At 32.5% G+C, this 16,087-nt stretch overlaps 2 protein-coding genes across 2 annotated transcripts; both read left to right on the top strand.

The window, feature by feature from the left end:
- The first annotated feature begins 678 nt into the window (after window positions 1-678).
- Window positions 679-2,500, top strand: LOC120177081 (probable prolyl 4-hydroxylase 10). Its single transcript, XM_039183324.1, has 6 exons — window positions 679-999; window positions 1,374-1,471; window positions 1,564-1,661; window positions 1,786-1,912; window positions 2,025-2,212; window positions 2,410-2,500. The coding sequence occupies exons 1-6, from the start codon at window positions 781-783 to the stop codon at window positions 2,481-2,483; spliced, it is 804 nt and encodes a 267-aa protein (XP_039039255.1). The 5' UTR covers window positions 679-780; the 3' UTR covers window positions 2,484-2,500.
- A 3,958-nt stretch (window positions 2,501-6,458) lies between these two features.
- Window positions 6,459-8,989, top strand: LOC120177080 (probable prolyl 4-hydroxylase 10). Its single transcript, XM_039183323.1, has 8 exons — window positions 6,459-6,764; window positions 6,874-6,958; window positions 7,331-7,428; window positions 7,521-7,618; window positions 7,743-7,872; window positions 7,985-8,172; window positions 8,368-8,456; window positions 8,729-8,989. The coding sequence occupies exons 1-7, from the start codon at window positions 6,568-6,570 to the stop codon at window positions 8,439-8,441; spliced, it is 870 nt and encodes a 289-aa protein (XP_039039254.1). The 5' UTR covers window positions 6,459-6,567; the 3' UTR covers window positions 8,442-8,456; window positions 8,729-8,989.
- Window positions 8,990-16,087: the final 7,098 nt, after the last annotated feature.

The following is a 16,087-nucleotide window of genomic DNA, read 5'->3' as shown; positions in this document are numbered from 1 at the left end:
CTATTTTACTTATTTTTATTTTATTTTTTTATTCTTCATCTTTATTTTTTTTATCTTCTTTATATTTGTTTTATTTATTTATCTATTTGTATTTTCTTCTTATTTTTATTTATTTGTTTATATGTATATATTATTATTATTATTATTATTATTATTATTCTTTTTTTTCATTTTATTTTTATTTTTTATTTATTGTATTCATTTTTATCTTTACCCTTTTTATTTCATTTACTTCGTTCGTTTTTTACTTTCTTTATTTTATTTATTTTTAATTTTTATTTAACATGTTTCTTGACTGTCTTATGGGTATATTTTTAAAATTATTCGAGGTAAGTTTTGGATCGTTATTTTACTTTTTAATTTAAATTTATAATTTTCTTAATTAAAGACAAGTAAAAATTACGTAGTACCGAAAGGACAGTTCAAGGGTGCTAACTCTTCCTTGACTATAACCGACTCCCGAATCTGACACATCTTTGGTAAGACGCAGATCAGGTAAGAAATAAGGTATCCGGTCGACCCATTTATTTTAAAATAAATAATCGATAGCGACTCTAATCATTTAATCCAAATCGAAACCCAATTTCATTTTAAACCAAATAATTAAAGAACAATACAAGTACAAACTCATTGTCAAAGAACTTTGGCTCTCGACGAAACATCAAAGGGAGCATAAATAATAATAATAAAAAAAGGACAGGTCTACTCTGTTCACTGGGTCGCTCGTTCAAACACCGAGTCGAGGAAGTTCCAGATCACGATCTCTTGAGTTTGACAACAATGGCGAAGCCGAGGCATTCTCGAGTTCCTGGCCGGAAATCGTCATCTTCAACCATGGTTCTAACGGCGCAGATCATGTTCACTTTCCTGGTTTTGATCCTTTTGGCGCTCGGAATCCTTTCGATTCCAACCAGAACTCATTATGATGAAGGGGTAGGAGAACAATGGGTTGAAGTCATCTTCTGGGAGCCTAGAGCTTTTATCTATCATAATTTCTTGGTAAGTTTTATTCCTTTTTAGTTGAATACGTTATTGCAATTGAAATTATTAATTAAACAAGCATCTTTTAAAACGAAATCAACCTTATAAAAAATTATGAAGTATATCGTAATATATTCTTAGTTATTTGACGGATCCATAAGATATGAGATGATTTTTTTTGGTCAAAAGTTTATGGAATTGTTCATGGGGATTAAAAAGGTAGAAAAGGAAAGTCAGATAAAGTAAACACTAGAATGATAATGAATTTATGTTCATTTATCTACTTTTTTAGCAGCTTCTATTATGAAACGAATTTATGAAGTAGCAGGGAGCTAATTCTTAGATTAGAAAGATTCCAACCTGATCATGATCTTTATTTGATACTTTGTCAGTCCAAGGAGGAATGTGAATACCTAATTGACCTTGCCAAGCCTCACATGGAAAAATCAACAGTTGTCAATAGTGAAACTGGCAAGAGCAAAGGTAGCAGGTATGTAATTATTAGTGTTATTGTTACATAAGTTTTCCACTGTATCTTTCTTAACTATTTGATTTTATCCGATCCTTGATGTATACGTATAGAGTACGTACAAGTTCTGACACATTTCTGCCTAGAGGTCGTGATAAAATTATTAGAAACATTGAGAAAAGGATTGCAGATTGTACCTTCATTCCAGTTGGTATGTGCTATTATCTGGATTGATCCGGATTATCATGTTTTATTTATTAAAGTCTTCTTTAACTAGGTTCTGGTTTTTAACGCTATATGTATAAAGTTGCTCGTGTCAACAAAATTATATGCAGAGCACGGAGGAGTTCAAGTTCTCCACTATGAAGTTGGCCAAAAGTATGAGCGTCACTATGATTACTTCATGGATGAGTACAATACCCAGAACGGGGGCCAACGCATAGCTACGGTCCTTATGTACCTGTACGTGACTTCATAGATTTTTCCTGTATTTCTTATTCTAATGTATTATAGGTAATTTATTATAAGATAGTTGACCTTTCTTCTTTCTTCCTTTTTTTTAATCTATTTACAGCTCAGATGTTGAAGAAGGGGGAGAGACGGTGTTTCCTGCTGCAAGGGGTAATGTCAGTGCTGTGCCTTGGTGGAATGAATTATCTGAATGCGGAAAAGGGGGACTTTCTGTCAAACCAAAGATGGGTGATGCATTACTTTTCTGGAGCATGAAGCCTGATGCAAGTCTAGATCCTTCAAGCCTGCACGGTTAGTTGTAGATACTAATTGACTAGCTCTGAAACGTGATTCTAATCTCAGTTATATTGCAAAGTAACATTTCCATTTTTTGAGATTCATGCCCTCGCATTTCTTTTGCATCAATTGTTTATCACAAGTTAATATCTTCTTTGTCTTCTTCATTCGTTTTCTGGGTTCATTTATTATTTACTATTTTTGTCATCCAGGTGGATGCCCTGTGATTAGAGGAAATAAATGGTCATCTACAAAATGGATGCGAGTCAACGTGTACAAGGTCTAAACAGCAGTTATAAAGGTAACTAATTTTTCTATATAGCTATGAGAATTTATGCTAAAACTATAGTTCCTTTATCTATGCCTCTTAAAGTAAAATAATGAATATGAAGATTATAACATATGTAATGTAGTTCTACATCATCAAGAAGAGTAAAGCTTACTGTAGATGCTTTTGAAATGCATAAGAAAGGGTCTTGCATTTAATCCATTGTTCTTGAAGTCGGTGTATTTTAGAGTAATTCAAACAATCACTTGACAGCAAATGATGAATCTGATAGACATACTTTGTTAGTTGACAGGTTTACTGCCTATATTTTGGTTCTCATTTTTCTGGTGAGTGTCCTAACAATGTGGCAGAATTAAAGCTCAGACCAGCTATTTGATGAGAATGGTTGTTTGTGTGTATGAGTCTTATCTTGATGAGAATGGTTGTTTGTGTGTATGAGTCTTACCTTGTGTAATGGTTAGCTACATCTTTGATATCGATATGGTGTACTATTTTTCCACCATTAGATGTAGGGATGCTTTTTGAAAAGATATCGATATGGTGTATTATTTTTCCACCATTAGATGTAGGGATGCTTTTTGAATGATGCTCATGTTCGTGTTTGTTTTGTATACGATTTTGATTAATAACATACCAAATTTTCCCTTTTAATTTTTTTTATTTCTTAGTTCTTTCAATAAATTCTTCCTAATATATCGAAGCACATTGGCGGATATAGGCGTTACAAAAAATTTTGGGGAAAAATTTTACAAACAAATTTAATATAAAATATTTAAAAAAATATAAAATTAATATATTTTTAAAAGAATATTGACACTCTTAAACTAGGGGTTCAAAAAAATCCGAAACCGTTAACTGTAATTGTTAGTCGGCATAATTGTTATATTTAACAGGTTAATTAACCGAATCGTTAATACTAAACGGTTTCGGTTAACCAAACCATTAAAAATGATTGTTAAGGTTACGGTTAAGAATTTTGATAAACGGTTAACCAACGCTTAATCGTTAATAAATTAAATTTATAATTATATTTCTAATTTATTATATTTTTACATAAATAACTTAATATAAGTTTTTATTATTTATAATTTATATATAATGAAATTTGTATACAAATAATTAATATATATATTTTTTATTTTTTATTTCTTTGAAAATATAGAAACATACTTACGCTAATATAATTATATGTTTATTGTTAGGTACTAAGATATTGAGAGATGTACATACATATACCAGTGTAAGTGTGTGTTAAGTGCTACATTTTTTTATTTTATTTACTTACACCATTGTAAGTATGTGTTAAGTGTTACACTTTTTTATTTTATTCACTTATATTGATATAGTATGTGTTAAGTTATACACTTTTTTGTTTAATTCACTTACACCGGTATAAGTATGTGTTAAGTGCTACACTTGTTTATTTTTATTCACTTACACCGGTGTAAGTATGTGTTAAATATTACATTTTTTTAAAGTGAGTTATGAAAAATTGACAAACAATTGTAATAGTTTAACCGTGGTTAACCTGTAACTAAACTATTAATAATGATTAACGATTAGCGATTAACCGTTTCTTAATGGTTAGATTACAGTTAGAAAAATCTCATAACCGTCCATGAACAACCTTACCTTAAACATAAATTCACACCTATTATTTATTTCTATCCACTAAAACAAGTTTTTTAAAGTAATTTTTATAAATTTGACACCTTAAAAAAAATTCTTTAAAATTGATACCTCAAAATAAATTTTCTAACTTTGCCCCTATCGGAGCAAGCTAAATTTTACTAATTCAATATGTATTATATGAGATATACAATCTCTGTATCTATAGAGCATTGAAACATATAATATATTGTGAGTTTAACTTAGTTCAATAAGTAGTGCTAATCGATAGACTAAATGTAGTATTATTTGAAATCTTACCTATGAAATGAATATATTTAGATAATAATTATCACACGCAGTAATATTTGAAAGTTATAAATTGAAGAGGAAAAAGGTTGAATTTTCAAACAATTTTACAATTAATTACTTTTTGTCAATGATCTTGTTTCAATAATCAAAGAGTTATAAAAATTTATTTTATACTTGAGGACTTAAGAAAGTTCAGAATTTAAGATTTAGAATTTAAAAAAAAAAATTTAATTTCATCATATGACCTCAATCTATGACTCTTATTTTAAATTGGTCCCTAAATTTTAAAAATTTCAATTTCATCCTTGAACATTTCAATTTAATCCTAAATTATATGTGTATACTAATTACATCCCTTGTTGATAAAATCGTTAGACCAAGTTATATTACTATATGTTTGAAAAGAAATAAAATTTGGGTTAAAGTATGGCTGAAATGAATTACATATTTGGATGAATTTGGAGATAAAATTGATATTAATAGTTTGGGGATAAAATTGGAATGTTCAAAAGTTTAATGACTAATTTAGAATGAGATTCATAGTTTTGGGATAAAATTAAAATGTTTAAAAGTTCAAAGACTAATTTGAAATGAGGGTCATAGTTTATGGATATATGATGCAGTTAACTCTAAATAATTAATTAAAATACCAGGAGTCTTTGCAAAAACAACAGCTCATTTATCGCCCTTCTTTACTTGCAGTCCCTTTGATCTATATTTAATACGTACTATATTTATGCATTATCCCATCTAGCCATCAATCACGTTATATCATTTATTAATTTTAAATATTTCTTTATTAATAATCTGACCGTAACAAATACAAAATTATTATTTTTTGTATAGTTTAACATTCTTTTGTAATTTTTAAACGTTTCGTGTCAAAAAAATCATATTTTAGGATAGTTTAGTGGTAGTATATGAACTTTACCCAAAATCAAACGTGAGAGTCATATAATTACTGTTGACTTTTTTGTCTTTTGTCTTTTATTCCCCCCCCCCTAATTTACGACCAATTGCAACCCATTCAATGCTGAGCTGTGTTTAGCTTGCTTCACATTACTTGTAGTGGGATGTTATTTAATTGGTTAAAGTACACAAATAGTCTCTCGACTATACGGTGGTGTTTTGTTGACCCCCTAACTATTAGAAGTTGTAAAATAATTAATTGATTATTCATATATTTCAAACTCGTCATTTTCTGTTAAAAATTAGTGATCATTTGAGTTGCGTTAATTTACTAACTGATATATGATAAAATTTGATCCTAGAATCATTTGAGTTGTATTTTGTAGATCGACTCTTCGTTTATATTATGTTTTTGAGCCAATACTTGAAATATTATATCGTCGAGCCAATATTTATAAGAAATGACGGTGCCAGTAGGCAATAGACATCATTAAAATATGAATTTAACACATCTCAGTCAATAGGTTAACGTGCAGCTCAAATGACCATCAAATTTTTAATAAAAAAATGTGAGTTGGGAACATATAAATAGACAAGTAATCATTTTGTTACTTTTAATAGTCGGTAACTCAATAAAATAACACCCTATAGTCAAAGATCATTTTATAACCTTTAATAGTCGGAGAACTAAATAACTTATAATTGGGGATCATTTGTGTTCTTTGCCCTATGTAATTTAGGTTAAAATCTATTTTCAGTTTCTGAACTAAAACAAAGCTTGAGATGTAATCCCCATATCTAAAAACTTAAAAATTAAGTTTTAATATTTTTTTCGATTTAAAGATCTTAGTTCAACCATTGATCCTTTTAATATTCCTTATCAAATAAACATGTCAAACCGGAAAATTTTGATGAAAGTATTAATAGAATAAAGGATTAAATTAAATATTTTACATATATATATATAATTTGAAGTATAGAGACTGCTAGCAAATTTGAATCTTTAATTTAGGAGTATTTTCATAAATAAGAAAAGTATAGGGAGAGAAAGTGCAAAAACCGGGAGACTATCCAAGTGCAATTAAGGAACAATACAAGTACAAACTCATTGTCAAAGAACTTTGGCTCTCGACGAAACATCAAAGGGAGCATAAAAAGGGGGGGGGGGACAGGTCTACTCTGTTAACTGGGTCGCTCGTTCAAACACTGAGTCGAGGAAGTTCCAGATCTCGATCTCCTGAGTTTGACAACAATGGCGAAGCCGAGGCATTCTCGCTTTCCTGGCCGGAAATCGTCATCTTCAACCATGGTTCTAACGGCGCTGATCATGTTCACCTTCCTGGTTTTGATCCTTTTGGCGCTCGGAATCCTTTCGATTCCAAGCAGTAACCTGGGAAATTCGCATAAACCCAACGATTTGAGCACGATTGCTCATAACGTTGTCGGCAAGTGAGTTTTTTTCTTCTTCTTTTTCTTTTGAAATATTTTGGTTCAATTTATGATGGCAATCTGGTAATAGCCCTGCTTGTAAGTTTGTGCGCGTTTTTGGAATCGGCAGAAATGATTATGACGAAGGGGTAGGAGAACAATGGGTTGAAGCCATCTCCTGGGAGCCTAGAGCTTTTATCTATCATAATTTCTTGGTAAGTTTTATTACTTTTTAGTTGAATACGTTATTGCAATTGAAATTATTAATTAAACAAGCATTTTTTTTTAAAAAAAAATCAACCTTATAATAATTTATGAAGTATATCGTAATATATTCTTAGTTATTTGGCGGATCCATAAGATATGAGATGATTTTTTTTTGTCAAAAGTATATGGAATTGTTCATGGGGATTAAAAAGGTAGAAAAGGAAAATCAGATAAACACTAGAATGATAATGAATTTATGTCCATTTATCCACTTTTTTAGCAGCTTCTATTATGAAACGAATTTATGAAGTAGCAAGGAGCTAATTCTTAGATTAGAAAGATTCCAACCTGATCATGGTCTTTATTTGATACTTTGTCAGTCCAAGGAGGAATGTGAATACCTAATTGACCTTGCCAAGCCTCACATGGGAAAATCCACAGTTGTCAATAGTGAAACTGGCAAGAGCAAAGATAGCAGGTATGTAATTATTAGTGTTATTGTTACATAAGTTTTCCACTGTATCTTTCTGAACTATTTGATTTTATCCAATCCTTGATGTATACATATAGAGTACGTACAAGTTCTGGCACATTTCTGCCTAGAGGTCGTGATAAAATTATTAGAAACATTGAGAAAAGGATTGCAGATTATACCTTCATTCCAGTAGGTATGTGCTATTATCTGGATTGATCCGGATTATCATGTTTTATTTATTAAAGTCTTCTTTAACTAGGTTCTGGTTTTTAACGCTATATGTATAAAGTTACTCGTGTCAACAAAATTATATGCAGAGCACGGAGAAGGACTTCAAGTTCTCCACTATGAAGTTGGCCAAAAATATGAGCCTCACTATGATTACTTCATGGATGAGTACAATACCCAGAACGGGGGCCAACGCATAGCTACGGTCCTTATGTACCTGTACGTGACTTCATAGATTTTTCCTGTATTTCTTATTCTAATGTATTATAGGTAATTTATTATAAGATAGTTGACCTTTCTTCTTTCTTCCTTTTTTTTAATCTATTTACAGCTCAGATGTTGAAGAAGGGGGAGAGACGGTGTTTCCTGCTGCAAAGGGTAACATCAGTGCTGTGCCTTGGTGGAATGAATTATCTGAATGCGGAAAAGGGGGACTTTCTGTCAAACCAAAGATGGGTGATGCATTACTTTTCTGGAACATGAAGCCTGATGCAAGTCTAGATCCTTCAAGCCTGCACGGTTAGTCGTAGATACTAATTGACTAGCTCTGAGATATGATTCTAACTTCAGTTATATTGCAAAGTAACATTTTCATTTTTTGAGATTCATGCCCCTTGCATTTCTTTTGCATCAATTGTTTATCACAAGTTAATATCTTCTTTGTCTTCATTCGTTTTCTGGGTTCATTTATTATTTTCTACTTTTGTCATCCAGGTGGATGCCCTGTGATTAGAGGAAATAAATGGTCATCTACAAAATGGATGCGAGTCAACGAGTACAAGGTCTAAACAGCAGTTATAAAGGTAACTAATTTTTCTATATAGCTATGAGAATTTATGCTAAAACTATAGTTCCTTTATCTATGCCTCTTAAAGTAAAATAATGAAATGAAGATTATAACATATGTAACGTAGTTCTACATCATCAAGAAGAGTAAAGCATACTGTAGATGCTTTTGAAATGCATAAGAAAGGGTCTTGCATTTTATCCATTGTTCTTGAAGTCGGTGTATTTTAGAGTAATTCAAACAATAACTTGACAGCAAATGATGAATCTGATAGACATACTTTGTTAGTTGACAGGATTGAATTGGATTCTTTATTATCCTTGTTGTACTTGGGAAAAGTTGAAGTGAGAGCTCTACAACAGGTAGAGCTTGGTGCCTTCTTCTATCAGATTCGGTGTAGTGATTTTCCCTGCTGACTTGGACACATGCTCCAACACTGTTTTGTTTTTGCTTTTGGGTTTGTTTCCAGTTTTAGTAAAGAATTTTTTTTAATGTTACTAGCAGCAATAACTATAATAGAATAAAAGTGTACTGCTTAGCAATGCAGCACAGATGAATGGATTAATGGTAATCGCACAACCTTTTATTTGACATAATATTGCATTGCATCACATACAATAGATTCCTCTCAACTCCCCCCCCCCCAGTTTTCACTTTTCCAGATTGAAGATACTAATTTTTTTTACCCATTTTGATTTATTTATTATTATTATTACTATAATTATTATTATTATTATTATTACTATAAATATTATTATTATTATTATAAATATATTATTATTATTATTATTATATATATATATATATACATAAATAATAATAAAAAATTACAAGCCCAGTCAATCGGCCCAAACCAAACTGAAACCCTAAACATTTAGGGTTTCAGTTAGGGTTTTCTAACCCTAGCTCTATGCGCCGCCGCCTCAATGGTTTCCAGCCGCCTCAGAAGTCCTCAGCCACCGCCGTTGGTTCCAGAAGGCCACACGTCCGCTGCCTACACTCCACCAATGCCACGAAGCCACCCCGAAGAAGCCTCCCAGAAGCTTTGCTGCCACAACCCCGACCGTCCACGTCGCCTCTATGGTGAGTCACCAGCATAGCTTTGGTGACTCACCGAACGTTTCACCCTTCAGACCGGTCCGATGGCCACACCGGTGATGGCTATAAAGCCATCACCCCATCTGCGAACAAAAAGGAAGGAAGGACGGAGAGACCAGCAAAAACAAAGAACAATAACCCACAATCCGTAGTCAAAACAAAACAGAGACAAAAAGAAAGGAAAGAAGCTTACCGAGAAAGCTACCGGACCGCTTCAAACTTCACCAAAACCTTCGAAAAACCGAAGGTATTTCTTTAGATTTGCTCCGATCGGGAGCTATTTAGGAGAAAATAACACCGGAACCGTCCTTAGGACGGTCCGATCTACCCATTAGCGTAAAAATAAAATTTTTCGGCCACCGAATGCGGTGGCCGGCGGTGAGGATCACGGCGGCAGACGGTTGCCGTCCGGTGACCGGATTCCCTCCGGTGAGGGAAGCTAGAGAGAAGGGAGAGCTTTGTTCATTCTCTCTCAGCTAGAGAGAGAATGAAAACTGGAAAATGAGGGAGACGGCCCGAAGGGCCGGCTGTTTTGGGCATTAAATAGCCTTCCCGAACGACGTCGTTTCGGGAAGGACTATGCGTGTAATTAAATAATAGTTAAACCCTGTCCGAAGCCATTCCAACTTGTAAATTTTACATTTTAGTCATTAAATTAAGTTTATAATCTTTTTGATTCAGATCTTTAATTTTAATTTCATTTATTTTAGTCCTTTATATAAAATAATATATTTAGGATAAATAACAGATTTAATCCCTTAATTTTAATAAATAATATTTTAATCCCTAGTTTATATTTTTAATTTATTTTAATCTTATATTCGAATTTTAAATAAGTTTATTTTAGTCACTAAATTATTAAATAAGAAAATAGCATGTTTAATCCCTGTAATTTTGATTAATTATGAATTAGGTTTTTAATTTTAATTTTACTATAATTTAGTCATTTATTTTAAGTATTTTTTATTTTATTGCTTTTAAATATATAGCTATAATTGTATTTTTTTAATTTTACTTGTTTATATATTTAAATATTTTTATAAATATATAATAAATAAATATTTATTTTAAATAAATTATTTTAATATTTATTTTTCAATATCGAAGAAAAGGACAGTCTTAATACAACTGGATGTCCTATTCTGATATTTTAAAATTAAAAATTATAAAAAATATTATTTAATTTAAATTAATATTTATCAATATCAAAGAAAAGAGCTGTCTTAAGGCACCTAGAAGTCCTTTTTCGATATTTTTAAATATTTTTTATATAATTTTGAAATAATAGGATTATAAATTAAATATATTTTGAATTTTTTTAATTTTTAATAATAGAGGCAATTTATAATTAAAAAGTATCAATTTTGGGCGTTGTAGGGGTGCTAATCCTTCCCTAAACGTAACCGACCACGAATCCCTTTTTATTATAAAAAAATGAATTTTTGGTTATAAATGCAGACCAGTTCATTTTTTAATCGATGTTTTCTTAAAACTCTTTTAAAAAATAATTTTTTAGGTATTCGACCTACCTGACCCAAAAGGCCGATGGCGACTCCCAAATTATTTTCAAAAACCATTTATTCACATCAATTTTCCCGCCAAATTTAAAATTTCGTGCCCGGATGAAAACCGGTTACGACAGCTTGGCGACTCCGCTGGGGATCGTCAAACTTTAAAATCAATTATAAATTGTCTCTATTAATTAAAAATTAAAAGTTCATATATTTAATTTTTAATTCTTTCTTTTCAAAATTTTTATATTTACTTATTATTTTCATAATATTTATATGTTTCATTTTATTTGCAAGTATTTTATTTCATTATTTATTTTTCTGTCAAAGGTTTGATATTTCTCCTCACACACAACACTTGCATTGCATAACATAAAACTCTATAATTGAGTTTATCCCTTTTAAGTGGGAGTAAAAGCGACGTCTTCGTGAGAATTTATTCTCCGTGTCAGACCTAGCAAGTAACTTTCGGGGTTCATATACTCTATGTTTTCGTGAGAATTTATTCTCCGTGTCAGGCATAGAGAAATGTATCCCCTCGAATTGAATTCGATCCATTTTAGTCTGTGATGGACTAGGATTGAGGGTTAGCAACCCAAGGGGGCACTAACAAGGACAATTCGGGTACCTTTATTCTTAGATCTGAAACCCTGCATATAAAAAACCCTAGAAACTCTTCCAATCTGAAGTCATGCCAAAATTTTGTCCAAAATAGGTGTACACACAGGAGAAATGAATTTTAACTTTCCTGTTAATTTATTTATTTTCTTTACTGATTAAATTACATGTATAAATTATTTAAATTTAGAAAAAGCATGTTTAAATAAAAATATTTAGGTAAATGTTATTATTAAATTTCTTTATTATGTAAACTAATTCATTTCTTTTTGTGTGTTCTTTATTTTTCTGTTTGCATAGCATCATACAGGATAAAAGGCATTGATCATTGTGTTAATTGTCTCATTGGAAAGCCTTCATCCATGGATAAAAAGTGTTCAAATCAAGTAATTCTAAACTCAGAAGTAAGACAGTGGGCTGAGGATTTACAAAGACAAGAAGGAGACAGTCTGCAGGATGATTATGTCTCTGACTTAGCCAGTTATGCTCCAGTTTCACTAAAAAGAAATGATATGCAAGATTTGCGAAGTATTTGGGAAAGTTGGGATTCAAATAAAAAATTGCAGTTTTATCAGACTTACGGAGACATCCCATATTTGCTATATGTTGAAGTTGATGATGAATTACTCAGAGCCCTAATTCAATTCTGGAATCCAGGGTACAATTGTTTCACTCTCAATAAAGAAGATTTGGTCCCTACTATTGAAGAGTACACAACTTTGTTACATATTGAAGGGGCTTTGGAGAATCGAATCTATTCAAAGTCAATTAAAACTTAACCCTTTCGAGTTAAATTAGCAAAGATTGCCGGGGTACGAGAAGATTGGGTGGCATCCCGTACAAAACAAAAAGGCGAAAGCGAATGCATTGCTTGGACCAACATTAAAGAACTTATTCAGAGTATCCAGATATTAAAGTACGATTCGATTTATTTGCTCTGGGTATGTATGGTATGGTCATCTTCCCAAAAGTATTGGGATATGTTGAAGCTGCAGTGGTAGATTTGTTTGAACAGCTACCGAAAAAGATTAATCCTGTTTCTGCAATCCTAGCAGAGACCTTCAGATCGTTAAATGCTTGTAGAAGGCTAGGAGGGGGACGATTTTCAGGGTGTACCCAGTTGTTATATGTTTGGATCCGTAGTCATTTTTGGAGGACAGAAAAGGTTTCATACCGACGCTTTAATACGGATTACTCACCATTAAAAGAATTTCTGGAGCAGGAATGGCCGAAAGAAATTAAGAAAGATATGTGGATTAATGCCTTTCGAAATCTGCAAAGCAAGGACCTTGTTTGGCGAGCCCCGTGGCAAATACAAAGGGAATTCTTTTACAAATGTGGAGATTACAACTGGATAATGCTGCTCGGATTATGGGGAGGAATTGGATATGCACCACTTCTGGTCATAAGACAGTATGAAGGTCGTCAATTTGTACCTGTCACTGCTGGATTACAGTCATCTGAGTTCGCATTCCATAGCAAAAATTATAAAAGAAGTATCATGGAAGCCGTTACAGCTTGGAAAACAACTTTTTGTATCCGAGCTAAAGCAGCAAAAGAAATGCTAACTCCTGATTATGAAGAATTGAGATCTGCCAGGAAAAATGAAAATATTCCTCTACCAGATCAAAAAGAGGATATCTCTATGGAAGATCGCATTAAGGTGGTTCTATCAGAGATTGAAATTCTGAGAGCTGAGTTTAAAGCAGAAAGAGAAGGCTGATCGAAAGAATTAGAGCAAATGAGACAAGATAAAGCTATGTTGGGGGTTGACATTGACTTTCATTCATCACAAAGTGCAATGTTGAGAAAAGATAAAGAAAAAGTTGATGATGAATTCAGAGCATTACAGAAAAATTACCAGGAGTTATATAAATCCCGGAAAGCATCAGGATCAAACCAGGCAACAATACAAATGACCAGAGAATTGAACATCGAGAAAAGACGAGTTGAAGATCTGAAAGGAAAGAATAGCCGTCTACTCAAAAGCCTTGAGAAAGGAAAGCAAAAAATGGAAGATTTTGAGGTTGACAGAGAGAGCGAATTATAAAAAGCAAGGCTGAACACCGCGAGATCATGAATGAAATGCAAAAAGAAAGGAATCGAGCCAAAGATTTAGAAAAGATGAAGAATGACATCTTTGTTAAATTTGAAGGTGAAAAAAACATCATGTTCAAAGGATTTGAATCTGAAATGAACCAGTTGATTGCCGAACTTGAAGTAAGGGGTCAAAGGATTGAAGAGTTCAATGTTGAAAAAGGAAAATGGGAGCTGGAAAGAAAGAATTTCAACACCAAACTTGAGGTAGAGCAGGAAGTGGCTAGCAATTGGATGCAAAGATGCAGAAACAAGGATGTTCAAATCCAGAAACTTAATCAAAGAACGCAAGAAGCACGAACAAAACTTGAAGAAGATCTGGATCAGTCTAGAAACAAAAACTCAGAGTTTAACGCTTACATTTTGCAACTTGAAGAGTCATTATTTCAAGAAAAGGTTCGTCTAGGACCTAATGATCTCAAAGAAAGTAATGAAGAAAGTGCTTCACTGCGAAGACGCATTAGAGATCTTGAAAAAATTCTGCACAATTGTCAAGTCAGAATCACTGAGTTAGAGCAAACTCTTGAAGGAACGAATGAACAATGGCAAAAGTCAACTAATTTTATGTTGAAAGAAGTGAAGAAAGAAGTAATATGGTGTTCGAGGCCATGGTTCAAATGAGCGAAGTTGCTAGATATGTTGGGGAATTAGCTGTTGAAGCCAAAATAATTGAGCATCACGTTGATCCAGTTTCTAAGATCGGAAAGAAGGTGTCATGGTTAATGAAAGAAATTATAGAGCTTAATAGGAAAGCTACGCCTTATCTGTAGTTATGAACTATTATAAAGAAACTTTTGTATGCCGATGAAAGTTGTTCTATGACAGTTAACTTTTTGGGATCAATACCTTTTTGCATACATACATTTTGCATACATTCATCATTCATTTCATAATTTTCTTTATGAATAATTTTATTATTTTATTTATTAAGATAAAATTCATTAATTAAAATTTGGAAAATAATATTAAAAGATTTTTCAATCGCAGTTATTCTGGCCAAAAGAGAAATACAACATCACTACGGTACTAGACAAGCTACTAATAGAATTATGGAGGATAAAATACAACGTATTGAGGAACAACATAATAAAGAACAAGCAGAAATGAGAATGAAGCTGGAGAAAATTGAAGCCAATATTGCAAATTCACAAGACAGCATGATGCAGAAAATAGAGGACATGTTTAAAAGACAGGCTATCATTGGAAAAATGCCTGAAAATCCTGTATCTTTCGACCAAGAACCTATGTATCCTCTAGGTTTTCCACCAGAACCAATTTATCATTATGATACTACACCTATACAAATCAATGCTCGCACATCAGCATTTCAAGAAGCCAAACCACATGAAAATCAACAAGTGGATCCTGCATCTTCAAGCAAAAATCCGCTTATATCAGAAGTGAAAATAGGGGATTTTAATACTGAGCATTTAATCCCAGATTTGAATGAGCTGAATGAGAAACAAAAAGTAAATGAAGAACTGACCAGACAGATCAAGAGCTTAGAAGAACGAATGAAATCCGTGGAAATAACTGAATCATTCTATGGGTTTGATGCTAGTGAGTTGAGTTTGGTTCCAGACTTAATCCTTCCCATCAAGTTCAAAGTTCCTGAATTTGATAAATATGATGGTACTACATGCCCTTCATCACACATTACTATGTTTTGTCGAAGAATGGCAGGATATGTGAAGGACGAGAAATTGTTAATTCACTGCTTTCAGGATAGTTTGACAGGACCGGCTTTAAAATGGTATACTCAATTGACCAAAGCCAACATTAGATCTTGGAAAGATCTGGCTAAAACATTCTTAGAGCAATACCGCCACGTAACAGACATGGTCCCTGATAGATGGACTCTCCAAAATTTGGAGAAAAAGAATAACGAAACGTTCAGACAGTATGCTCAGAGATGGCGTGACACAGCAGCTCAAGTTCAACCACCTTTGTTAGAAAAAGAGGCCACAGTAATATTTGTCCATACATTGAAAGCTCTTTATTTAAATCATCTAATGGGGAATGCAACCAGAAATTTTGCAGATTTGGTCATTTCTGGAGAACTCATTGAAAATGTCTTGAAAAGTGGCAAAATTGAATCAAATGAGGGGTCTAGTTCCAAAAGACCTATGTACCGAAAAAAGAGAATGAAGTTAATAATGCAAACTCTTACAACAAGGATTCATCGAAAAGTGTTACAATATCCCAGCCAAGTGTTACCAGTACCATATGCGGAGATCTATGATTCGTTGTTAAAAGCAGATGTCATACGGCCCTATCCTTTGGTTCCCATGCAACCACCATTCCCTCCTTGGTATGATACAAA

This window comes from Hibiscus syriacus, unplaced genomic scaffold (genome assembly GCF_006381635.1).
Source record: "Hibiscus syriacus cultivar Baekdansim isolate YM2019G1 unplaced genomic scaffold, ASM638163v2 tig00112281_pilon, whole genome shotgun sequence".
Taxonomy (NCBI): domain Eukaryota; kingdom Viridiplantae; phylum Streptophyta; class Magnoliopsida; order Malvales; family Malvaceae; genus Hibiscus; species Hibiscus syriacus.
The sequence above is the reverse complement of the archived record's forward strand: the minus strand, read 5'-3'. Positions and strand labels throughout refer to the sequence as shown.

Excerpts from the sequence above, each read along its gene's own strand:
- LOC120177081 (XM_039183324.1), top strand. The coding sequence starts at position 781 with ATGGCGAAGCCGAGGCATTCTCGAGTTCCTGGCCGGAAATCGTCATCT. Across the intron at positions 1,000-1,373 it reads TTATCTATCATAATTTCTTG|TCCAAGGAGGAATGTGAATA; the intron begins GTAAGTTTTATT and ends ATACTTTGTCAG. Across the intron at positions 1,913-2,024 it reads GCTACGGTCCTTATGTACCT|CTCAGATGTTGAAGAAGGGG; the intron begins GTACGTGACTTC and ends ATCTATTTACAG.
- LOC120177080 (XM_039183323.1), top strand. The coding sequence starts at position 6,568 with ATGGCGAAGCCGAGGCATTCTCGCTTTCCTGGCCGGAAATCGTCATCT. Across the intron at positions 7,873-7,984 it reads GCTACGGTCCTTATGTACCT|CTCAGATGTTGAAGAAGGGG; the intron begins GTACGTGACTTC and ends ATCTATTTACAG. Across the intron at positions 8,173-8,367 it reads AGATCCTTCAAGCCTGCACG|GTGGATGCCCTGTGATTAGA; the intron begins GTTAGTCGTAGA and ends TTTGTCATCCAG.